The sequence below is a fragment of the Rhineura floridana genome, chromosome 22, assembly GCF_030035675.1.
Source record: "Rhineura floridana isolate rRhiFlo1 chromosome 22, rRhiFlo1.hap2, whole genome shotgun sequence".
Lineage (NCBI taxonomy): Eukaryota > Metazoa > Chordata > Lepidosauria > Squamata > Rhineuridae > Rhineura > Rhineura floridana.
Window position 1 is genome coordinate 20,221,230 of NC_084501.1, and position 24,216 is coordinate 20,245,445.

General features: G+C 53.7%; 1 protein-coding gene across 1 annotated transcript; it reads left to right on the forward strand.

The window, feature by feature from the left end:
• The first annotated feature begins 2,165 nt into the window (after positions 1 to 2,165).
• CRABP2 (cellular retinoic acid binding protein 2) lies at positions 2,166 to 17,004 on the forward strand. The gene is made up of 4 exons (XM_061605988.1): positions 2,166 to 2,517; positions 13,787 to 13,965; positions 15,931 to 16,047; positions 16,922 to 17,004. Exons 1-4 carry the CDS (start codon positions 2,448 to 2,450, stop codon positions 16,970 to 16,972), a joined length of 417 nt encoding a protein of 138 aa, XP_061461972.1. The 5' UTR covers positions 2,166 to 2,447; the 3' UTR covers positions 16,973 to 17,004.
• Positions 17,005 to 24,216: the final 7,212 nt, after the last annotated feature.

Here is a 24,216-nt window from a genome sequence, read left to right on the forward strand (position 1 = left end):
TATTATTAACTCCTTCGGAAGAGAAGAATGTTCGTTTTACAATCACACTCTAGGAAGGGCTTCTTATCTCCGGTCCAGCCCACGGGGAATGATGTGGATTCAATCAACCAGACAGAACACTTGTCTTGCAGGAACTCACCTGCCAGGAGATCAATCTGGGGGTGTGAAAACAGGCTGCGCCCTTTGAGGATGCAAATACTCCAGGAAGGCAGCCAGACTGAGGAGGAGGAGGAACTTTGCTGGTCTGAAAGCTTACAACATTTCCTAACCAGCAAATGAGCATGCTCCTCTTTTTATTTTAAAAGGCGGGGTCATTACCTGATGCCCTTTGAATAAGGACCTGATAGGACCCTCAGGAGCTGCCTCATACCAAGTCAGACGCTTTGTCGCTTTAGCTCATCACTGTCATCACTGACCCGCAGCTCACAGCTCCCCAGTCTCAGACAGGAGCTCTCCCCCACCTCCAGCTGGGGTTGCGTCGGGGATTGAAGCCTGGGCCCTCCCAGCCTGGGCTGGCGACTGATACTCTCTGGTGGTGAGGCGGAAGCCCCCTCGGAGGGCTGCACCAGAATGATTCACACTCACGGCTGGGATTATTGCACAGCGCTAGAAAAGCCCCGCAGGACTTGAACGTCCACAGCGGTTAGGTTAAACTGTGGGACCCGGCAGGAATGGAGAGAAACCAGCCACAACCGCTGCCTCTTTTTCATTCCGAGGATGGCCAGCCAGGAACACACCAGTATGAGGCCTGTATCCATTTATTTCAGCGGCGCGACAGCAATCTGGGGCTGGGAGGGATCGCTTTCAAAGAGGCACAAAACACCCTTCGCGGCGGGAAGCCATTCCTCAGCGGGACCTGGGATTTGATGCGATTCTGCATCGCTGTGCGTGTCTAGTTGCATTAATGTTCTACATGTCCCTCTGGTAGATTACTTGTGTCTTTGCTTATAGTCAAAGTTCTTTTTTTCAAAAAGGCCTCATGTCATACATGTCTTAGATTCACCAAGTTCCTCCATCGGATCTTTTGTTTCAAATATGCCAAAACATGAAGCTGAAATAACTCAGACTCCTTCTAACGCAAATAATCGTGTGCCTGGCAGCCGCGGTGGTGTAGGTCACATCACGTCCCTCGGTGCATCCCGCCCACAGCATCAATTATGCCGGCACTAGCAAGTCCATTTCTTGATACATTGCTTTGGTTATCTGACTTCCCTTAACGAAAAGTTCAACTGGGGAAAGAGTTTGCTTGGTAAGCAGTGTTTGAATTAGTTGCACATACATTAATTTCTCAATGCTGGCACAAAAACCAGTCGATCATAGTTTTGCAGTTAGCTCTTTTTGGTGGTGTGTCCAGGACGGATACACAGCAAGGCTTCGGAATAAATGATGCATGTCATCTCAACGGAACATTCAGAATGTTCTAACCCTACCAATGGCGGCGCGCGGGGGGGGGGACTGATGAAAACCGGTGTTTCCTTCTCTCCACCCCCCACATGCAAATCAACTGAAAACCAGTTATGGAATGGGGGAGATTGCTTCATGAGCAGTAAGGGCACGTTTGCACTGCACATCTGAGGGCACGACATGTCTGATGTGCTTATTCCATGTGCTCCAAGCCCCTGTCTTCAAGCCGAGCCCCCCCCCATTGCACTGCAGCTGATATGTTTCATTTTGGGGCGGGGGAAAGAGGGCGAGGTTGCTAAGCAGGGAAGACCTTAAAAGCGCCAAAGCCAAATCTGTGGGAACTGGAATGATGTAGCACTGGTTGAGGATGCCAGCTATTCATTTAATGGCGTTTATTTAAGACATCTATATCCCGCCATGGGGGGGTCCCACATGCCCGCCCATCCAGGCGTTCAAAGGGCAGCAAGAGGGGTGGGGAGCCCCAGCCCCGGAGAGGGGATGCCCCACACCCCACACTCAGGTGCTCTTAGCCCAAAGCCTCAAGACGCCTCCGCGGCCAAAGGCAAGTGAGGAGGGGGCGGCGTCAGGCAGAGGGGACGCAGGTGGGACTGAGAAGGGGCGGCGATTTGGGGCGGGGGGGGATCAGGTTGCGATGGCTCCCCTCCCCCCAAGGCACGGATGGAGCAGAGAGAGCGAGGAGGGGGAGGGGCCAGGCGGGGACGCGGGGGGGGGAAAGGAAGGCTCATAAGGGGAGGGGAGAGAGCGAGCGCACAATTAGGCAGGACCCCCCTCGCTCCCTCTCTCTCTCTCTCTCTCCCTCCTGTCGTTCCTTCTCTGCCGGGCGATAGCGGCGCCTTCCCACTAGGCGCCGAGCCGAGTCGAGGAGGCGCGCTTGGTCCCGAGGCCGCGGACGGAGCGGGGCTTCGCTCAGCTGCTCCTGACCCCACTTGCTCGCGCGCCCCCTCCAGGCAAGAGGTCCCACTTGGCGCCCCGGGAGCGACCCTCGCCTCGCCTCCCTCGGCCGGTCTCCAGGCGCCGCCGCGATGCCCACCTTCTCCGGCCACTGGAAGATGAAGAACTCGGAGAACTTCGAGGAGCTGCTGAAGGCGCTGGGTGGGTGCGCCCGGCCGCGGGGGAAGGAGGCTTCCTGGGGCGGGGGGCGGAGGAGCTGCTGCCGCTGCTGCCGCCCTTGCGCGGCGCCGGGAGCTCGGGGTGAGCGCAGAGGCCGCCTTCGCAGGGCCGGCTCCGGGCAAAGCGGGACCTCTTGGCTGGCCCGGAGGTGGAGGTGGGCTCGCTCCCCCCCCGGCGGGCAACGAGGCTACCTTCCCTTTTTGGATGGGGGGGAGAGAAGTTTGGCTCCCACGTGGCTTTTGCGTCCTGAACGGTGCGCCACGTTTGGGGGGATCCAATGTGTAGCCTCGAAGATCTTAATTCTGGGGGTGAGGGGGGGACACACTTGGGAACCTTCAGCTGCACAGAGGGGAAGGGCCGCGTACCGGTGTTGGGCCATTGGGGGGTTCCGGCCTGGTCAGATGCTATCTTGAGGGGGGAGGGTTGGAGACCCGTCGGGTAGAGGCCCCCCTTCCCCATCCTCACCCCATTGCCGTTGACACACTTGATCGCCCCGCTGGCTCCTCTGTGGCTGTTCTTTGGGGGGGGAGAATCCCCAGCTTTTGTCACGTGTGAATGGCCTCAGGGACCTGGTGGGCTTGCGTCCCCGCTTCGTGGACATTTCCCCAGAACCGGAGAGATGAACCCACAGGAGGAAGGAGGGCGTGTGGAACCACGATCTCCGCGCGCGCATTTGCCACTTTGCTACATAAGGAAAGGTGGGAAGGGCTGGAGGAGAAGAGGAGAGGGGGCACCCTCGTCGGCGCCCCGCACCTTAGCGACTTCCCAGTGCTCCCGAGGAGCTGAGGCAACCTCATTTGATCCTCCCAACAGCCCTGTGAGGGAGGCTGGGGAAGATGAGGAGTTGTGAGCAGGTCAAGTGGAGCCTTTCTTTATGGACCCATGAGACGCCAGGCTAGACAACGCCCCCCCAGGGACAACCCTATGAAAGAGGGGGCCGTTTTCAGCGCTGCTCCTCCCGCCCCTCTGGAACCATTGCAGACTTCCTGTTCTGACAGTGCTTGCGCGGGCACTTAAGTACCCTTTTGATCACCCTTTTGTATATACAATGCGGGAGGGGGGAGAGTTGTCCATCCACTGCTAGTAGCCTTGATAGCCCTGTGGAGCCTCCATGCCCAGGAGCAGTGTACCACAGAGCCCCCTATACTAGGAGCAAGTAACAATAGAGACGCTGGCTGTCACCCCCTACATCTTGGGGCGTCCCATAAGCCAGCGGGGGGAAGGGGAGGGGGGAGGGCAGGTCACTGGGCCAGATGAGCACCCCCTGCCCCCAAAAGCAGGGCTCTTCTTCCTGTGTTCTGAGGCTTGGCAGAGTTGCCTCCTTTTCAGTGCTTGCATAATTTTTGCAGCAGGAATTTCAGGATTCCTGTTAAGGCTGATCAGCTTTTTGTTTTTCAAAATGCTTCCAAGTTGGTGGATTCAGGCGAAGGCAAAGAGCTGGACCAGCAGCCCCTTCCCGGCGACTCATCCCTGCTGCGCACCAAATCCTCAGAATCCCTTTGCTTCGGTGCGGCTGGCTGAGTCAGTCACCACCTGGACAGCTGTGGAAGGTGTTTGGAACCTCCTCCAGAGCCGGGGAATGCTCGCTTCGCTGTTGAAAAATGCGGCCGCCGCTCCCCCCGCCCCAGGAGGGGGACACACAGAATGGGGGTCTTGGTGAAGGCTGCCATCTGGCCTCGCTGAAACCCCCTTTAGGCCCTCTGGCAAAACTGTGGCCCTGCAGAGTCCTTCCCCCACCCCTCCCCCAGCTTGTGGGTAGTTTGGGCTGCTATAGTGACTGCACCAGGGAGGAGACCTGACCTCCCCTCTGAGATATTGTACTGCCCTACACATTTGTAAAAATGCAAACACAATTTGGGTTGGTCTTTAACAGTCCAATCCGCTTCCTGTGTAAAATGTGCCTCTGAGCATATGGTGAGGGGGAAGAGAGAGGGGAGGTGAAGGGATAAGGAAAGAGGGAGAGGAGGAAGGGGGAGGAGGGCAGGCTTTATTATTTGCGTGCACCATGAGCATAAACTCCCCCCGCCCCAAACTCTTTTGCTGTTTTGGACATGTGTGAATCTTGTGAGTGTAGGATCCACATGGGGGGGAATGAGGCTGTTCTGACGTGTGCAGGTTCTCATGGGTGACCCCCCCCCAAAAAAGTGCCCTTTGGACAGCAGTTTGCTTTGGCCTCTGGGCACTGCAGTGCCCCCCAGAAGCCTCCTCTCCTGGCCGGTTCTGGCTTCCTTGTGGCTCCTGGAGGAGGCCCTTGCCCAGTGGCAGAGCATCTGCTCTGAGTGCAAAAATGTCCCGGGCTGAAAAGAGCCCTGGCTCTGAAACCTTGGAGGGCCACTGCCAGTCAGTGTAGGCAGCACTGAGTTCGATGGACCCCCAATAGCCTGACTCAGTATAAGTCCGTTGCCTTTGTTCTGATGCTCTGGCTGCTTTTGCTGGCACAGACTGGCAGGGCCTTGCCCAGACTCAGTGCTGGAGTGGGCCACCTCTCAGTCCCGCCCTGGGCCCTGGTCTGGGCAGGCATTTGTCATGCTAAGTGAAGGGGGTGCTCTGGGCCCTCCGAGGACAAATTCTTCCTGCATTAGCCTCTCTTCCCCCCCCTGCCCGATGGAGGAGGAGGGGGGTGGCGGGAGCAGTGGGCGCAGCGGGGTTGGCCTTGTTTGCTCTCCCTTTTCTGCCGAAGGATGATGCAGGAGCTGCAATAACAATGCCTGGCGGGTGGCAGGCATGACAAACTGACCTGTGCCACTGACCTCTGGCGCTCCCCTTTGTGAGCGGTGCAAAGAGCTGCACACACTGCTGGGCAATCAGGAGGCGATGAAAGATGAGCTGGGAGGAGGAGGAGGAGGCAGGCGAGGGCACTTGTGTGTGTGTGTGTGCATGTGCACTTCAAAGCAGCGGCCCTCAGGCACCTGAGGCCAGCTCCACCTTCACGGGTGTTCACGGGTGTTTTGCAGTGTCTGAAAACAATTTAAGGGGAGGGGACTGGGGTGTTTTGCAGTGTCTGAAAACAATTTAAGGGGAGGGGACTGGGGTGTTTTGCAGTGTCTGAAAACAATTTAAGGGGAGGGGACTGGCAACCGGTGAATTTGGTGGCTGGCTTGAAATGGCTCCCGAAGGCCGAGGGGGAACCTCTCGGTATTGTAGCTGAATGGACCCCCATGTTCCAAGGCAGTCTACCTCTGAATGCCGTTTGATTGGGGACAGAGAACAGAGCAGGGCCATTTGCCTTCGGGCTCTGCTTATCAGGTTCCCAGAGGCACATTGCTGGCAGTGGTGGAATGGGGGGGGCGCAAGACGGACACCCCTCAGTCTGATTCAGCCAAGGCAGCTCTGATGGATCCTCATGTGGCTTGAGGTGGGCAACAGAGAAGCCAAAGGCCCCTCCTCTTAGGTGGGGAAGGGGGTCCATGAGCGCTGGCTGGAGGCAGGAGGTTCAAGGGGGCAAGACAAGACAGCCGGCAGTTCAGCCCTTGCTCAGTTCATGGTCTGGCCCCTTTGTAAAAACAGCCACCAAGAGTTGGCTGGGGGGGGATGCATCCACCCCCCAAATTGCTTCCATATTTAGAACAATGCTCCTCCTCCCTTGATTGTGTGTGTGGGCCCCCCTGAAAATCTTTACAAGAGAGAGCAACAGAAACCAGGCACTAAAAAGCCCTTGCTTTGACCTGGGCCCATACGCATCTACACGGGGCTTAAACTCTGGCAGGCAGGAATGAAAAGGGTTGACATTTCTGGCTACACCTCCTGATTCCTGATGACAGCAGGGAGGGATTTGTGCCGCCTAGCCTCCCTTGGAAAATCCTCCTAGCAGGGACCAGCAGCAGCAGCAGTGAAGATGCCCCCCCAATCTCTGTTTTCTCTGGAAACAATGGAGAGAAAGAGAGAGAGAATACCCTCCTTCTCTCCTTTCAAGAGATCACCTTGAGGGCTGGTAACCTAAATCCACTTGGCATGCTTTGCTTCACGCCCCCCCCCCTTTGCTGCTGAGCAGAACTTGGGGAGGGTTAGCCCTTCAAAATTTAGGGGAAACGTGGGGCAAAAAGATTGCCCCCCAACTGCGTATCTTCTAAAGGAGGCAAATCCCCATCAACCAGGTTTCCCCCCATTTGTTCAACCAGGAAAAGCTCCTTCCCCTCCCCTCTCCCTGACCCCCCTTTCTCTCCCCAAAGCATGAGTCGCTCACAGCAAATACGTTCCAGGTTAGGGGGCTGTGCAACATACTTCAGGATAATCACCACATGCTTATATTTCACTGTGTTTCTCTCTCAAGCCCCCTTCAGCCACCCTTTCCCCATCTCTGAATTACAGGGGCAGAAAGTCTCAGATGTGGGGGATAATTGGCATAGGCGATGGGGGAGTGCAGGGTGAGGAAACCAGCTGGGGAAATCACCTCTGCCCAGTGTTGTTAAATCCCCTCTTCCCCATGAACAGGCCCAGGGTTTGTGGGCATTTAGCAGTGCAGAGGGTGGCTGGTCTCTGCTGGGTCACACAGCTCTCAGTTAACAGGAAGCCGGAGAGGATGAGCCATCAAGGTTTTAAAGAGAAGATCTTGTTTCCAGTGTTTGGGTTGAGCTGAGCAAAGGTGTCTCTCCCCCTCCACGCCGCTCCCCTAACCCATAGCACAATAGTCTATCAATGCTTTTTTTGATTGACAGGTGAGCCCCGTGGAATCTCCATGTACCAAGGCAGTCTACCTCTGAATGCGAGTTGCCTTTGTGCCCCACCTGCAGGGCTCTTGGAGGCACGTGGCTGAGATCCCAGGGGGACTGCACTGTGCTCCAGCAGGGCTTTGGGCTTCTCTGTTTTTGTTTTGTTTTGTTCTTCTAGGATTAGATGAGTTCCATGGTGGGGAGGCCCGTGGCTGCCGACTGCAAGAGCTCAGTGGAACCTCTCTTGCCAGGGGCAGTCTGCCTCTGAAGACCAGCAGCTGCAGACAGACAAGACTGTGGGCTGTTGGTGGGGAATGGGAAGCTGGACTAGACGGGCCTTGGGGGTTATATCCAACTCAGAGTGAAATGAATGGGTCTGAATGAGCTGTGAAAATCCATTTAAATGGGTCTCAGCTAGTCATGAAAGCTTATTGTGCCCTAATAAATGTGTTAGTCTTTAAAGTGCCACAGTAGTCTTCCTTGCAAGAGGTGACTCTAGCCCTCTGCAAACTCTCCTGGGGCTGCCCAAAGGCCTCTTTCCAAGCGAGGTCAAGGGCCGCCCGCTCCTCTCAGCTGCCTCTTTGTAGCCCCCCAACCCCCTTTGCTGCCGACAGCAGCTTAATCCCCAAAGCAAGAGGTACCGGGGCTCAAAGCTGCCAGGAGCCCCCTGCCCTACACTCCACTGTGCAGGGCCAGTACTGCTTTCTCACAAGGCAAAATGTAAATAAGTTTATTTCGGTCAATGACCAGCAATTCCCCCCCCCCAATGACCAGCAAGGCTTGTGCTGGCCTTGTCTGTGTCCCTGAATTAAGGGTTCATGCATAGCTTTGCTTTGATTGTCAAAATAATTCAGACTGTTAAAAAAAACACACCTTGCAATTCAAACCAAAAAAACAGGTCCTTGATTTCCCCGTTCTGCCCAGAGATGTGGGGAGCAACTGTTGGGTAACTCACCCTCTCAGAGAAAGAAGTGGGAGCATCTCCCCATCTCCCTCTGGGAATAATTATTGTTACGGGAAACATTATTGCACAGCCCAAAGCCCTTCCAAGTCTTGGGTGTTGCCAAATTTCCTGTCTGAAGACTGATTGCAAGAAGTGAACAGAGACTGTAATTTTATTAGGGGAGTGGCTAGGTTAAGGCCCTCGAGGAGAGAGAGAGACTGATGATGATGATGATGATGAAGGTAATAAAATGGAGTTGCCCAGATGTGTTTGTTCAGGACTGTTACCATTTCTGGACAATGGCAAAACAGCTGCTCCTGAATGCCCTTACAGCAGGCACAGCTGCCAGGCGTGGAGAGTTGCTGGAAACTGCAGGCAGGAAGAGCGCTGCTGTTGCCCTCAGGGGCATCTGGTTGGCTGCTAGGAGAACAGGCGGCTGGAGGACATGATGGGCCCCCTTGGCTTGACCCAGCACATCAGGGCTCTCCTGAAGGCCTTTTTTCTCTCCTTCCTGCTCAGAACAGCCAGGAGGGGTCTCTGAGAGGTGGAGAGGGGCAGAGCTGAGCTCCCCCTTCCCACTGCTTCTGCCAGCTTTGGAAGTTCTGGCAAGCCCTTGAAGAATGTTAAGGGAAGCAAGATCAGCTTTGCAAGAGCTCAGCTACCACATTAAACCAGGGAGCTTTGCTGGAGACCATCTCTTCTGCAGGATTATTCAAGCCAACTGTTTATTTATTTATTTATCAAACGTGTGTGTCATTTCTCTGTTAAAAAAATAATCTCAAAGCATCATACATTGTTTTATAGAGAGTCCTTTGGGGGGCTCCTTAAAAGACTTCCTGCCGCAGAAGAGTGGGGCATGCATGTTAGAGATTGCATTACATCTCTGCCCCAAATCATAGGCTCATGCTGTTGGGCATTGATACCCACTTTATAAGACTCCTTTTTTCCTCTCCAGTTCAATTTTATTAAGGCCATTGGAATGCTGTCTGGCTCACCTCTCACACCTTGTATAACTACTTTTTCCTGAGGTAAAATTTCCTCAGCTTTCAGCAAATCTGGCCTCAACAAGGTCTGAGCAGCACCAGTGTCCAGTAAAGCCCAATATTTCACCCCTTGCACACACACTTCTTCTCTTAAGCTTGTGTCAAAATCCTGCACATTTGACCAGCTTCTTTGACAGAATTGTATTTTCTTAGTTTCCCCTTCGCTCAGCTCATTTTTCACTGTTCTTACTTGAACAGAATTACTGATGGGGTTTGTAGCTTCACACTGGAAACTTAGATGTCCTGGCTTACCAGGACATCTAACAGATTTCCCCCTCCATTTTAGGATACACAGACCCAATTTGAGGTGCCCTGTGTCCTTCCGATTTTATTGGAGGGTTTACTCTCTGTGATGCCACATCCCTTCGGCCATTACTATTGGGTTTTGTTTTAAAATCTCTTTGTGTTTTTCCCAACCAACCCATTTGGTTTGAGGTAAAATGATCTCTCAGCTCTGCCGCCTCCTGCACAGACTTAAGGGAACGATCTTTAACCAGTAACCTAATTTCTGGTGGCAGTTGATGGTATAACTGGTCTAATACCATGAGGCTTTTCACCTCCATAGATTGAGCTTTCACACTCGTCTTCCACTTTTCAAATATATCCATCAATTTTGCCCCCAACTCCACAAAAGGCCTCCCTGTCTGTATCCGGCAATTTCTGAAAAGTTTTCTAAAATAATTAGGCCTCAATCTAAACCTTTTGAGCACTGCTTCTTTAAACTCAGCATATGTCACTGGCCTGTCTGAGGGGAAACATTGATACACCTCAGCCAATTCTCCTTTTATTAAACTTGATAAATACTGCATATATTTATCTTCAGGTAACCCCCACATCTGTGCTGCTTTTTCAAAACTTGTGAGGTAAATTTGGGGATCCTGCCCAGGCTCATACACGGTGAAATCTTTTGGAATCACTTTTATTTTTGCTTCATCTCTCTCTTTTCTTACCTCCTCAGAATGAAGCTTCTCCCTTTCTAATTTTAACTTTTCCACTTTTATCTCAGCCTCCATTCTCAATCTTTCAGGCTCTAAAATCCACTGCTTCTCCTTTTCTTCAGCCTCCAATCTCAGTTTCATCATCTCAATCTCTCTATCCTTATCCTTGTCCTCACGTTCCCATCTTAACTTCTCTCTTAAATACTCCACATAGGCAGGATTACTTGAGCACTCTTCTGGGGTCTCTTCTCTCACAGGCTCTTGGTTTTGCACCCATGTATACGTGATTAGTGTTACCTGCAATTCATCTACCCCTTTACCCTCATGAGGTAAATGAAAGGCTATACATTTCTCCACCAGCTCTCCTCTCTTAAGAACATAAGAACATAAGAAGAGCCTGCTGGATCAGGCCAGTGGCCCATCTAGTCCAGCATCCTGTTCTCACAGTGGCCAACCAGGTGCCTGGGGGAAGCCCGCAAGCAGGACCCGAGTGCAAGAACACTCTCCCCTCCTGAGGCTCCCGGCAACTGGTTTTCAGAAGCATGCTGCCTCTGACTAGGGTGGCACAGCACAGCCATCACGGCTAGTAGCCATTGATAGCCCTGTCCTCCATGAATTTGTCTAATCTTCTTTTAAAGCCGTCTAAGCTGGTGGCCATTACTGCATCTTGTGGTAGCAAATTCCATAGTTTAACTATGCGCTGAGTAAAGAAGTACTTCCTTTTGTCTGTCCTGAATCTTCCAACATTCAGCTTCTTTGAATGTCCACGAGTTCTAGTATTATGAGAGAGGGAGAAGAACTTTTCTCTATCCACTTTCTCAATGCCATGCATAATTTTATACACTTCTATCATGTCTCCTCTGACCCGCCTTTTCTCTAAACTAAAAAGCCCCAAATGCTGCAACCTTTCCTCGTAAGGGAGTCGCTCCATCCCCTTGATCATTCTGGTTGCCCTCTTCTGAACCTTTTCCAACTCTAGAATATCCTTTTTGAGATGAGGCGACCAGAACTGTACACAGTATTCCAAATGCGGCCGCACCATAGATTTATACAACGGCATTATGATATCGGCTGTTTTATTTTCAATACCTTTCCTAATTATCGCTAGCATGGAATTTGCCTTTTTCACAGCTGCCGCACACTGGGTCGACATTTTCATCGTGCTGTCCACTACAACCCCGAGGTCTCTCTCCTGGTCGGTCACCGCCAGTTCAGACCCCATGAGCGTATATGTGAAATTCAGATTTTTTGCTCCAATATGCATAATTTTACACTTGTTTATATTGAATTGCATTTGACATTTTTCTGCCCATTCACTCAGTTTGGAGAGATCTTTTTGGAGCTCTTCACAATCCCTTTTTGTTTTAACAACCCTGAACAATTTAGTGTTGTCAGCAAACTTGGCCATTTCACTGCTCACTCCTAATTCTAGGTCATTAATGAACAAGTTGAAAAGTACAGGTCCCAATACCGATCCTTGAGGGACTCCACTTTCTACAGCCCTCCATTGGGAGAACTGTCCATTTATTCCTACTCTCTGCTTTCTGCTTCTTAACCAATTCCTTATCCACAAGAGGACCTCTCCTCTTATTCCATGACTGCTAAGCTTCCTCAGAAGTCTTTGGTGAGGTACCTTGTCAAACGCTTTTTGAAAGTCTAAGTACACTATGTCCACTGGATCACCTCTATCTATATGCTTGTTGACACTCTCATTTTCAAGAACTCAGCCATGTTTCTAAGAGCTCACAAACTTTACCACACACTCACAAGTTCTCTTTATTGGTTATTCCCCTCACAATCACTACTTTCTAGGGACTCTCTCTTGTTCATATTCCACAGCTACACCACCTGTCAGGCCCCCTCCTGTGGTCTCCACCTGTCACGATTCCACCTCAGGTCCTGATCTCTTAACAGTTCTGTCACCGGCCCTAGCACAGATCTCTCAAGATCCCACTGCTAGGCACCACCACCTGACACTCTCTGTAACAATATTGCCTTGAGACTGTGCCTTAGTCTCCTCCTGGCCCATTCCTACGTAGTGTCTGGGTGCACTTACAGGTCACAAGCCCCCTGTATCTTTGTGCCTATAAAGATTACAGCTCTGGGTTGTTTTGGATACCTGATGATGTCGCACTATCTCTTCACCGCTGCCACCATTGATACTGTTTCCCAACCTTAGTATATGCCCTGCCCACCCTTCTGGTCTGTGAAAACCCAGCCAAGGATCAAGCGTTTTGTTAAACCAAGAACTATTTATTTATTTACACAGGGAATAACAAGATTACTTAAAGGTTCAGTGAACAAGCGTGTGGTTTCATAAAATGTGTTACTCTTTATATTTCTTAGTCATAAATAACCTGCCTCACTACCCACCTAAATCCAATCCACCCCTCCAAAACTCAGAACCAACCAACAAACTCCCAAACCAATTGTCATCCTCTCATTTATACCTTCAGAGACCCAGACTCTCAGCCAATCACCATTCAACTTTCTTCAACATTCCAACCCATGTACTCCCCCCTCTAACTCAGTCTACTTACCACATATACTCTAATAAACCCGCACTTACCATATTTATAGGATTATATTTACAGAGGCATCACAGGCTCCTTATAATACTTCCTGTGGCAGAAGAGTTTCATGGACTAGAGGCCAAATGCAGGACCTGTTGTCCTCACTTGGCAGACATATATCCATGTATACGTGCACCGCTGCAGACAGAGAGGGGGACTGAAGATGTCCTTGCAAAGCAAGGGCAGGAATTCAGGCAGTTGGGATGTTTATGTGTCGCATTACAAGACAAAGCCCACATGTAAATGAGGGAAGGATCCCATCAGAGTGGGTGTGACCCCCTCTCAGTCCTACACTCAATGAACTGGGAAAGCAAGGTGCACAATCTTCCTTGTCTTACAGCAGAACAATTACTTTGCCTCTCCCCAATCCCTATTGAGCCCAAGCTGGATAGTGTCAAATCTGCCCATGGAATCAAAGCAGGACCTCCACTGTGCTGTGGTCTCTATACTTCAACAAAAAGAGATGAAAAGGAGATCTTGCAACTGGACAAGTACAAAACGTCCAGGGAGATACTGGGAATGCAACCATCAGCACCACCATCACCAGCCTGAGAGGGTTTCCTGTTACTGCTGTGTTTAATGCCTGATTTGGGCCCATTTATTCTCTCGTGTATGGAGATGGTCCCTTTGGGTCGGGGCAAAGAGCAGCCAGGTGTTGCTGGCAGATGCGACACCGCCTTGAAACACAGAAGGAAGGCAACAGCAAAGGACGAACCGGACGGACACTTGCAAGAGCAGCCGCAGAGAAAAGTGACTGGGGTGCGTGGTCAGCCTGGTTTTCCACAGCTCTCATGCCTTAAAGAAAAGGTGTCAACCGGTGATGTCAACCAGTGACAGAATGGGAGAGAGTTGGATTAAGGTTGGAGGGACCCTGGCTCAAGTGGACCTACAGGCGAGCTCACTTGCATTCCCAGCCCCACAGCAATTGCCATGAAAATCCCTGAAATGCTTTTAAATGTGAGCAAAGGAAATATTGGGGGGGTGCAGTAAGTGGGATAAATGGGAAAGATGTAACAGGCAAGGGCGAGGTGCACCTGTGTGGGGTTTTTTTCATCTGTTCCCATTGCCCCCCCATCTCATTCCCTGTTGCCATATCTTGAGGCAGGCGTCAACGTCATGCTGCGGAAAATTGCAGTGGCCGCTGCCTCCAAGCCGGCTGTGGAGATCAGACAGGACGGGGACTCTTTCTACATCAAGACTTCCACGACGGTGCGGACCACTGAGATCAACTTCAAGATTGGAGAAGAGTTTGAAGAGCAGACGGTGGATGGGCGGCCCTGCAAGGTGAGGGGTGCAGGGGGGGGCAGCGAGTTCTGTGGTCCTGCATGCTGCCGGGAGGTTGCCCTCTGTCTCTGAGGGAGAGGCGGGTCGCTGCTGGGTGGGAAGATCTGGGCCTGATCCGCTTGACTTGAGCCACTTTGACGTCTGCTTGAAGGAGACCTTTGGTTCTTAGCAGCACATATGAGGAACTCGGGAAGGTCAGACCTTTGGCCCATGTAGCTCAATGCTGTCTACTCTGATTGGCAGTGGACTCTCCAGGGTTTCAGGCGGGGAGATTTTCTCAGACCTGCCTGGGGACTGAACCTGCGGCCTTCTGCATGCAGAGCAAGTGCTCAGTCTGAGTTTCTGAGGTTCCCCTTTGTCTTTTGGATGCCCCCCAAGCAAGTGCTCAGTCTGAGTTTCTGAGGTTCCCCTTTGTCTTTTGGATGCCCCCCAAGCGCCCTGGCCTTCTCTCTGCAGGACTCTGGCGCAAAAGACCGCTTAACTCCTGTGGCTGCTATGCCTGGAGAGGGAGGGAGTGGCTTGAACTCTGCAAGACAAAGCAGAGGAGGAGGATCCCCCCATTGTTGCCCTTCCCCCTCAGAAGGAAAGTGAGGAGGCCCCAGGGCAACTCCCCACAGGGGTCCAGGAGGGTCCTTTTGTAGTCCTGTTCTTTGGCCCCATTGAGCAATGCCACTTGCTGGCCTCAATAGGGAGGGAGGGAGGGGTGGAGAGCTGATCTGCAAAGAAAGAGGGGGTCAGGAACAGGGGGGCTGCAGCCCAAAGCTGAAAAGTGAAACATGAGGTGGTTTTCTTGCTAGTGTGCTGCCAAAGTTTCCTGTGGCTATGATGGGGCTGGCTTTGTCCTGCTGTTAGGGCACAAGGGATTTATATTGACATCCTTAACTGTGTTGTGTCTCACTTGGAGACCTTTGAATAAGGAGTGACTACCGTATATTCCGGCGTATAAGACGACTTTTTAACCCAGGAAAATCTTCTCAAAAGTTGGGGGTCGTCTTATACGCCCAGTCGTCTACGCCGGAATATACGGTATATCAATGTAAATAAATATGCGAGAGGCAAAGAAAGGCCACAGAGGATGAGTCAGGAAGGGAGGGGGAGGCTTTGCTGTTGCCCTTTGTGAGGGGGCAGCCGTGGAGGCAGAAGAGGGCCTGCCCCCTGCCCCAGACATTGACCCTAGAGCCAAACCTAAGTGGGGTGGCGGGCTACCTGAGATGTCCAGGTGATGGGAGATTTGTCTGCCTGCACTTTGGCAGGCGATCTGAAGCAGCACTGTGTGTCCACGTGGCTACACGTACACACCCTCCCTGTATCAGCCCAGGCAATGGTGGGATGGGGCAAGGTTTGGTCCCGAAGGGCTGAGACTTCCTGAGAGGAAGGAAGCCAACATTACAGAGCCATGGGGTGAGATGAGGGTGCGAAGGATACTTGCTCTGTGAACATCCTGGAGCACCTCAAACCAGCACAACGTTCTCCTTGGCTTGCCAACATGCTCCTCTTCCAGTTCCTAGACTTCAATTTTTCTTAGGGGGGAGAATAATGCCATTATTAGCTCTGAGCCACCCCCCACCATTTCGTCTGTGGCCCTGATGCAAGAGCAACTTGTCTGGCTGCTTTATTAGAAACAAATGCCAGTGATGATGAAGATTTAAGTTCCCCCGAAGTCCCCAAAGGAGTCCGGGCAGCCCCCCCCCACGGCTGCCTCTTCCAAGCGTCTCCTTTACAATTCCTGGTGAGCCCTTTCGGGGTGATGGATGTGCCTGTCAGCCTGGGTGGAAAAGGGGGAACAAATGGTGAGTGTCCAGCGTGTTCTGCCTGCTGAGTGACAAATGGGCACCTTTTTGGGGGGTGGGGGAAACGGGGCGATGGTGGGTCAGTCCTTTGTTGGCCGCTCGCACAAGGGCTCCGTCCCTCAGCGGGTGACCCTTTCTTCTGTTCTCTGCCCCCTTCCCCCATCTTCTTCCCCAGAGCTTAGCCAGATGGGAAAGTGAAAGCAAGATGGTCTGCGAACAGCGGCTGCTGAAGGGGGAAGGCCCCACGACTGGCTGGTCGAGGGAGATGACCAACGATGGGGAGCTCATTCTGGTAAGGAAACCTGCCCCCCCGGCCTCCCTCCTCCCTGTTTGGGAAGCTCTGGCTGGTCCCCAAGCACCCGCTTTGACTGGCAGTGAATCTCCAGGATTTCAAACCGGGGACATTCCCAGCCCGCCTGGAGATGCCCCCTCTGGGGGATTGCGCCTGGGACCATGAAGCCACGGCCCTCCTGCACACCCTGCTCCCGCCGCCAGGGCTAGCCAGGAGCTCCTACACCCACGTGGCCCAGATCCTCCTGTCAGCCAGGCACCACCTAGCCCTGAATTAGACTCTGCTGCTGGGCTCTGGAGCGCAGCTGTCCACGGAGGTGGCCTGGGGCTCTCTCCGCAGCTGGCGTTAGGAACCCAGGAAGCTGCCTTAATGCCAGCAGGGTCCATGAAGGCCAGTACTGTCTACTCTGGCTGGCAACAGCTTTCTGGGGTTTCAGTCAAGGGGTCTCCTCCAGCCTTACCAGGAGATGCTCCCATCGGGGATTGAGCCTGGCAGGTCGTTCACCCGCAGCACTGAGCCCCTTCCTCGCACCGCCTTTGCCTTAGGAAACAGCCAGGGTGCAGGGAGAACCCAATCCAGGCATCCATCCGGCACCTCTGCAGGTTTCTCAGCCCAAGAAGTGTGTTTCCTGCTGGAACGGAGGCCACATTTTGAAGCCTCTCCTCCTCCTGAGGGGGTCATGAGTCCGAGTTCAGTAAAGATGTGAGGGCCCGGGGGAGGGGGGAAGAAAAATTCAGGGGGGATTTTTTAAATTTCCCCTCAAAACCCGTCCCCCCCATAGCTTCACATCTCTGCTCCCCAACTGGGAAGGAGAACCACCAGATGACGTGCATCTCTCCCCACCTCTCATTGATTTCCTCTCTTGCTTTTTCAGACCATGACGGCTGATGCTGTTGTCTGCACAAGGATTTATGTCCGGGAGTGAGATTCATGTCCTGCTTGTCTCCGTGTGTGGGGGGGGGCGGGGGGGGGAGATGGGATGGGGGGGTCAGAGTGTGCAGGTGTGTGCGTATGCAGAGGGGCAGCAGCAGAGACCGACGGGCATGGACATGCGACTCTGGCACCAGGTAGCCCACCTACCTTCACCACTCTGCCATGGAACCAGCACTCCCGCAGTCTCACCAGCCAGCAACGCCCCCCCAATGAACTGCCTGACTTCCTCCCCCCTCACCACCTATCTCTCTGCCCATGCTCAGAGGCTCTACAAGCAGCAAGAGTGAAGAAGAGCAGCCTGACGACTCTTGGCCCTTCATAACATTCCCTCCGGCTGGAGGGGGGTGTTGGGATGGATAAAGCTAGCTCTGTGCTTGTGATGCTGCCCCCAGAGCAGCCTCTCCCCCATCCTTTTGTCTGCATATTAAGGGCCTGTGACACCCCCCCTCCTCCAGCACCACTCCTTTGCCTTTGGGACTGCAGACAGAGGATTCCCTTGTTTTGGAGTTTAATTGTGAGGCTTGGGATCAGACCGGGGTGTGTGTCAGGGTCCCCACAGTTCTGACCTCTCTTTCCCTCCCTCAGGCATAGGGTGGAATTGGGGGGGGGGCACAACCAGTCTTCCCAACCCTCCCAAGTGAATAAATGGGCTGCATTTTCCTGTACCCGGGCAAAATCCCTGCATTTTGCGCCTCTCCTGCCCCACAACAGACCTGCTGTTGCTTTCTTGGCTGATACTTTGGGGGGGAGGGGGGAGAGAGAAAATAAACACAAAAGAGGCTGTATAGGTTTTTATTTTATGCAGAATGTCCGCCTCCACACTACTAACCAATGCACACAATTTCCTTTAGCATAAAAGTTGTAATTTGGCTGAGATCCATCCCAATCCCCCCCATTAAACACCTCCTATTCTTTCAAGTATTTATTTGCTACCCTTGTATTAAACCAGAGGGAAAAACAGGAGAGATCCGCTTCCTCCCCCCCCCAAGACAACCCCCCGCCCACTAAGGCGCCCCTTGTGGAAATCCACCCCGCCGCTTTGATCTTCTACTTTCTGGCTAATAAATGACTTGTAAGAAGCAGCTGCTTGGAGCGCTCTCTGCTGTGTCTCAGGGTGGTTTGGGAGCAACAGGGGACCCCCTTGTCTGTCTGATTGCCCCCTTTCTCTTGCCTCTTTCTCTCACTTAACTTGCCCTGATGGGCTCCCTGAAGTGACCCCCAAATGCCAAGTCAATAGCCCAAGCCGTTAAGAGTCACACTGTCCCCAAGGTAGTACTGGCCAAAAGACACATCCCTGGTTTCCCCACCACCACCTCAGCGTTCTTCATTTCAGCAGCCTGAGTGCGGAAGGCGAACCGCCCACCACAGAGATTCCGAAACCCTTGGTAATCTCCTGCACATCATCCAGAGATGGACCAACAAGTACTTTCTGGCCATTTCTGTTTGAGAGGACACTGTGCAGGCCCTTTCCCTGCGAGGCCCCAGAAGGCCCTCCAAAGAACCTCTCTGATGGAAAGCGGAATCAGAGTTAGAGGTTGGCATTCAAGGCTAGTCCTGCTCAGAGCAGACCCACTGAAGTCAACAGACATGACTTTCATTCATTTTGATGGGTCTACTTTGAGAAGGACTTGGCCGACTACAAGTCTAGAGGATGATTTATTTACCCAACGGTCTTCAGGCGACTTACAACACATCTAAAAACATGAGCATGTTATATTATTAACAGATGCATATGAAACACACAACCCCCCCCCCCGAAGACCATTTGAGGCCAGGTAACTGTGGGCACAGCTCACTCACAGCCAAAGGTGGGGAGGGGTTCAGATCCCTTTGTGGGTGCTCACCTCTTCGTCTTGCACCCAGAGGGCTTGAAGGATCCTCCAGCTCCTGCGGCTGGGAAGCGTGTGGGCTGCAGGTTCAAGTCCTGCCTGGTGACTCTAGCCATGAGGGCATTTTCCCCGAGGCACCCCCTTCATAGGTGAGGAGACCCGGCCTTCAAGGCTGCTCCTGGCTATGAGCTGGCAAGGGCGCCTTGCTGTTTAGGGCCTCCCTCAGTCTCTTTGCCCTGACAGGCTGCTTGGGATCCTCGGAGGCTCATGTTTGCTCCAGAAAGTCTTTCCCCAAGGCTGCAGGGCTGGCCGCTGTTCTCCACTAGGCCTTGGAGCTGGCCCAACTCCCACAGTGGGGAGTAGTCAAGCTCCACTTCCGCAGGCAGGCTCCCCTCCCTGCTGTGCTGCACCAGCTGCTGGAGGGGAAAGCTCTTCCAGAATGCCTGTGTGAGGCTCTGGTCCCACTAGGCCTTTCAGAGCCAGACGGAGGCCATGAGGGCACCAACCCAAATTCACATCCTTAACAGCTGCTGCTTTTCACATTGGGCTAAAGGGGCTGTTGAGCGGGGGGGGGGATGTCCTAGAAGGGCCTTCTGCTTCAGCTTGGGTAGCCAAGGTGGTGCCCTCCAGATGATGCTGGGCTATGATATGCACCCTCACTGGCCACTGGAGACCAGCAGCTGCCCCGGCTTGCGGCCTAAGCTCGAAGGGAGCCAGGCTGGTTGTGCACCCAAGAGGCTACTGGACGTCCAACTCCCCTCAGCCAGTGCAAGCAGAGCCAGTGAGGGAAGGTGGGAGTCCAGCAACGTGTGAGGGCCCCAGATGTCCCCCATCCCATCTCTCTTCTAGGGTTGCCGTGGAAATGGGGCAGTCCCTGGCCTTGAGCCCAAAGCTCTTGGGCCTAATACTGATGGCCTCCCTCTCTGTAGAAGTCTGGGCCTCATGACAGCCCAGTCAGCCTGAGGAAAAGGAGCCCCAGCTCAAGGGGGGGGCTTCCAAAATGAATAGCGGGCTGGAGCAGAACCACAAAGGGATCGAAGGTGCTGGAATCTCAGGAGGGAACTCAGCAGCACTGGGTGGAGGATGGCCTCGGGCCAAGCGGAAATGCAGAAGAAGAAGAAAAACATTTCATCGGAGACCCTGAAGAGCCACTGCCAGTCTGTGTGGACAATACTGAGCTAGACGGACGAGGGATGTTCCTTGAACTGTACGGTGTGTACACAGCTCAAGGCAGCAACGAGAGAGAGAAAGGGAGCAGCTTCTTCTGCCCACGAAGAGGAAGGCCCAGCCCTGAAGACCTTTTCAACGTTTGTGGCAATATTTCTGCTTTTTGCCCTTTCTTGGCCCACCCAGGGCAGAGCTCCGTGTGGCGAACTTTAGCCCCACGCTAACCCTAACCCTAACCCTGACTCCCGGGAAAGGAGAGTGAGGACAGAGAAGAGGATCTCTCCAATGCCCCCCCAAGAGAGGCTCCTTTCATCCCCCAAGACAAAGAGCGCCCCCCTCCTCCTCTCTCTCTGTCTGTGCTGGGAATGGTTTTCTTCACCCCCCCCATGGCACCCAGACAGGGCAGAGGCCAGCTAAATGTGGGTCCTCTCTGGCCACCATGGTTAACGAGTACGTAGACCCCCCCCATTATGGGGGCTGCAAGGCAGAGCAGCTGCGACCCTCTGTCGCATGGGCTGTTTCTGAATGAGATGGATGGCCTGTCTGGGAGGGGAGACTGCAATATAAATGCATTAATCCCCCCCAGCTACCCCTGCCACACAGACTCTAAGCAGCCCAGCCCAGCCCAGCCGGGGTCACTGAGTCACTGTCCCTCTGTTAAGGCAGCGGCCTTTGTTCTTCCCAGATTAAAGTTACTGTGGCAGAACCTCTCATTTTTCATCCCCCCTCCCCAAAAAAAGAATTGTGCAGAAAAGGGCAACTGGATTGATGAGAGCCAGAGCAAAGCGCCATCTGCAGAATGGTCCCAGGGCTTGGGGCTTTTTACTGTAGGAAAAGCAAAGAAGGAGCGTTGGGGGGGCCATGGTAGAGGCAGGCTGTGAGTTTCCTCTGGGGTGGGGGGGAAAGAGAGTGTTGAGGGCAGGGGTGGGTTCACATCCCAGCTTGGTGAGGTGGTAGATTCAGGAAAGACAAAATAAGGATTGCCACACATAACGCAGCGTCAAATTCTGGAATTTGAACCTCACAAAAGATGGAGGGAGCCTCCACCCGGGAGTGCTTTAAAAAGAGGGTGACACCAACCCACTGAGGGGGAAAGGCCATTAACAGCTCCCAGCCATGGTGACTATGTTTCCCCTCCCCCGTTGGAGGCAGGATGCCTAAGGATCCCGTGTGGGGACAAGAGGCCTGCTCCTGAACTCAGGCCCTGCTCTGGGGCTTCCCACTGGAGTATCTGGTAGGCCTCTGTGAGGCTGGACTAGATGGGCCCCCTTTGGCCTGATCCAGCCGCTGCAGCCGCGCTCTTCTTATATACTCTCCGGTGGCCCTGCCGTAACTTTGGTGCAACAGCTAACGGGTGTGCTTGGTTGTTTTTTTAAAGCAGGAGGTCAGAAAACCCACTTGCCAGTGTTTCTGAGCCCCCCGGAGAAAGAGGCAGTGATGGCAGGCAGTTGGCATAAGCACATTCCTCTGCCCAGGCACTGAATTGGCAGCACAGCACGAAGGCAGGAATCCAGGAGCTGCTCCTGCCCTCAGGCGCTTGCCCTGAATGGCGCTTGCCCTGAAAGGGACAACACGATCACAGAGGTGGAGAGCTGGCTTCCCCCCAAGATGCCCAGCGCCCAACCAGGATCTGGCTGTGTACACACACTGCTCATTTAAGAGTTGCAGTATTTTAAGAGTAATTGGTTTTAACATCTTAATAGTTAATAGTTTAATCCTGTTTTAATGCTGATTTTATATGTTTATATGTTTTATATTTTTATAGGTTCTTAATGATATGTACTTATTTTTATTTGGAAGCCGCCTTGAGTTCTAGTTTGGAAAAAGGGCGGGGTATAAAGATAATAAGAATAATTTAAAGCACGCGAGTTCCCTCAAAGAAACCTGGGAACTGTAGTTTGCCCACCACAGAGCTACAATCCCTGCACCCTCAACAAACGACAGGCCCAGGGTTCTTTTTGCATTAGATGTAGGGTGTGTCTGCAGCCTCTGTTGATGCTGAAGGCGGCTGGGAGCCGTCAGTGCCTGAATGATCCTGAGGGCCATGGGGAAAAGGATCCACCTCCTTGGGCAGGCCCCCTCAGCTGCACACAGGAAGCCCACCAGCAGGGCGTGAGTACAACAGCAACTCTCCCCGCTGGTCCCAGAGCAGAAGTGGCATGTGGCCATTGGGATCCGTAGCCATGAATAGCCTCCTCCTCTTCCACCTCCGTGAATGTGTCTAATCCTCTCTAAAAAGCAGCCGAGGGGGGGGCTGGGGGGCAGGCTTCCAAAGGGGTGCACAGCCTCTCCTGAGGGAGGCTTCCCACCCAAGACCAGCCCTGTGCATCACCTTCTCTATAACTTGTTTTGAGCAGAACGTGAAAGGCCTGAGGGAATCTGGGCAGCTCCCAGCTGAGGCATGAAAAGAAGGAAGTCCCCGGAGTTTCAGGTTGCTCAAGAGAGGATTAGGGGAGCTGGTTGTCCTACCCCCAAAACAGCTCCCTCCGCCGTGACCTGCCTGTGTGCGTGACATGTGGAGCAGGAGGTGCTCTGGAAGGTTCCCTAGGGGCAGCGCGTTGCAGGGGAAGTGTGGCTGGTTGGACAGAGGGACACTGCACTCTGCACATGCTTAAGGGAATGTGACTGGCCATGCGTCGTGCCTCTTGGCATCATCCATACGCAAGGCCATACGAGGCGCGCGTCAGCCAAAGGGAGCCCACCATCTAGCCCAGCCTCCTGTCCTCACAGGGGAAGCCCCAAGCAGGGCCCGAGCGCAACCTCAGCCTCCTGCAGTTTCCAGCTGGGGGGCATCGCATCCCCTGAGCCTGCAGGTGCAACCAGGGAAGAGTCTGGCTCCCTCAGCAGAGGCAGTTCCAGGAGGCCCCCCACCTTCCCAGAGCCACAGCCCTCCAGGGAGGCTCCCTGCGTCACCCATCCAGGCTGCAGCTCAGCGCTCTCATCTCCAGGGTGTGCTGTGAGTGACTGAGTCACGGCAGCTCCGGATGGGCCGCCAAGGCGCTCCTGAGCCAGTGTTGCGTGACCTGGGACAGATGAGTAACTTGTGAACCAAGGTTTCAGGGGCAAGGAAAGGTCTCGCCCTGGGTGGCCTGCCTGGCTTTGCCAAAGGGGGAAACTGATCCCTCAGCTAGACAGCTGCACAGGCGGCTGCCTGGGGTGGGATTTTTTTGCGGGGGAGTGTTGCATAATTCGCCCTCGGGCTGCCGCAGCCCTATGAGTGATCTGTCCGCACAGGAGAGGCAGAGCCAGCTTGGGGGCGCCGTCCCCTCCAGTGAGGGGTACCTGGCAGGCGGCTCCCAGCCAGGGCTTGCTTTGAGGGGCTCTTTAGGGTGCCCCAGAGATAGGCACAGTGGCAGCGAGCAACTGGTTGTACATCAATTTGTTTTTTAATGTTTGCTTGTATCAGTCTTTTTAATTGACATTTCAGATTGGCCTTTGTAGATATACATTTTATTACTGAAATAAACAGCCCTCAAGGTGCTCTCCCTCCGCTGTCAGAGGCAGTGAGCTTCCGAATAGCAGCTGTTGGAAAGTGCAGTCGGGGAGAGGTGCTCCAGTTGGCCCCTCTGAGAAGAACAGGGGGCCCGACTAGATGATCAGCCCCCTTTGGCCTAATCCAGCTGCTGAAGGGCTCTTCTTGGGTTTGTGAACAAGCAGCAGCTGCCTCTTGGGATGGGCAGGAAGAAGGCGGGAGCCCTTTCCAAATGTGCAGGGTTGCATTTCCACCCCGCCTTTTCCTCAAAGCAGCAAGGAGGAGCCCTGGGTTCCCCTCCTAATTTTAGCCTCACAACAACAACCCTCTGAGGTAGGCAGGCCAAGAGAGAGGATGACCGGCCCAAGGTTAGCCAGCCAGAGCTTCTTGGCTGAGGGAGGGGGATTTGAACCCAGGTCTCCCAGGTCCTAGTCTGACACTTCACTAACCACTACACCAAACTGCCACGCGGGGCTAGAGCCTCCGTGTTCCTCCGACTTCCTACCAGGCGGCGGGGGAACCCCCGGGAGTTGGCGGCGGGGGGACCCCTGGCAAAGCCCGGCAGCTGCGGATCCCCAAGGAGGGAGGGAGGACTCTTCCCCCCCCCCGCCGCCAAATTGCCAAGAAGGCTTCCCCGGCCCGGGTCTGCCCCCCCCGCTCTGCTTCCCAGAAAGTCGCAGCTGCCCCAGACTTGCGGGGGGGGGAGTTACCTGCTGGGCACCTCCGTCTGTGAGCTCCCCCTCCCCCTCTGGCTGTTCTCATCGGGAG

Excerpts from the sequence above, each read along its gene's own strand:
- CRABP2 (XM_061605988.1), top strand. The coding sequence starts at position 2,448 with ATGCCCACCTTCTCCGGCCACTGGAAGATGAAGAACTCGGAGAACTTC. Across the intron at positions 2,518-13,786 it reads GGAGCTGCTGAAGGCGCTGG|GCGTCAACGTCATGCTGCGG; the intron begins GTGGGTGCGCCC and ends ATCTTGAGGCAG. Across the intron at positions 13,966-15,930 it reads TGGATGGGCGGCCCTGCAAG|AGCTTAGCCAGATGGGAAAG; the intron begins GTGAGGGGTGCA and ends CTTCTTCCCCAG.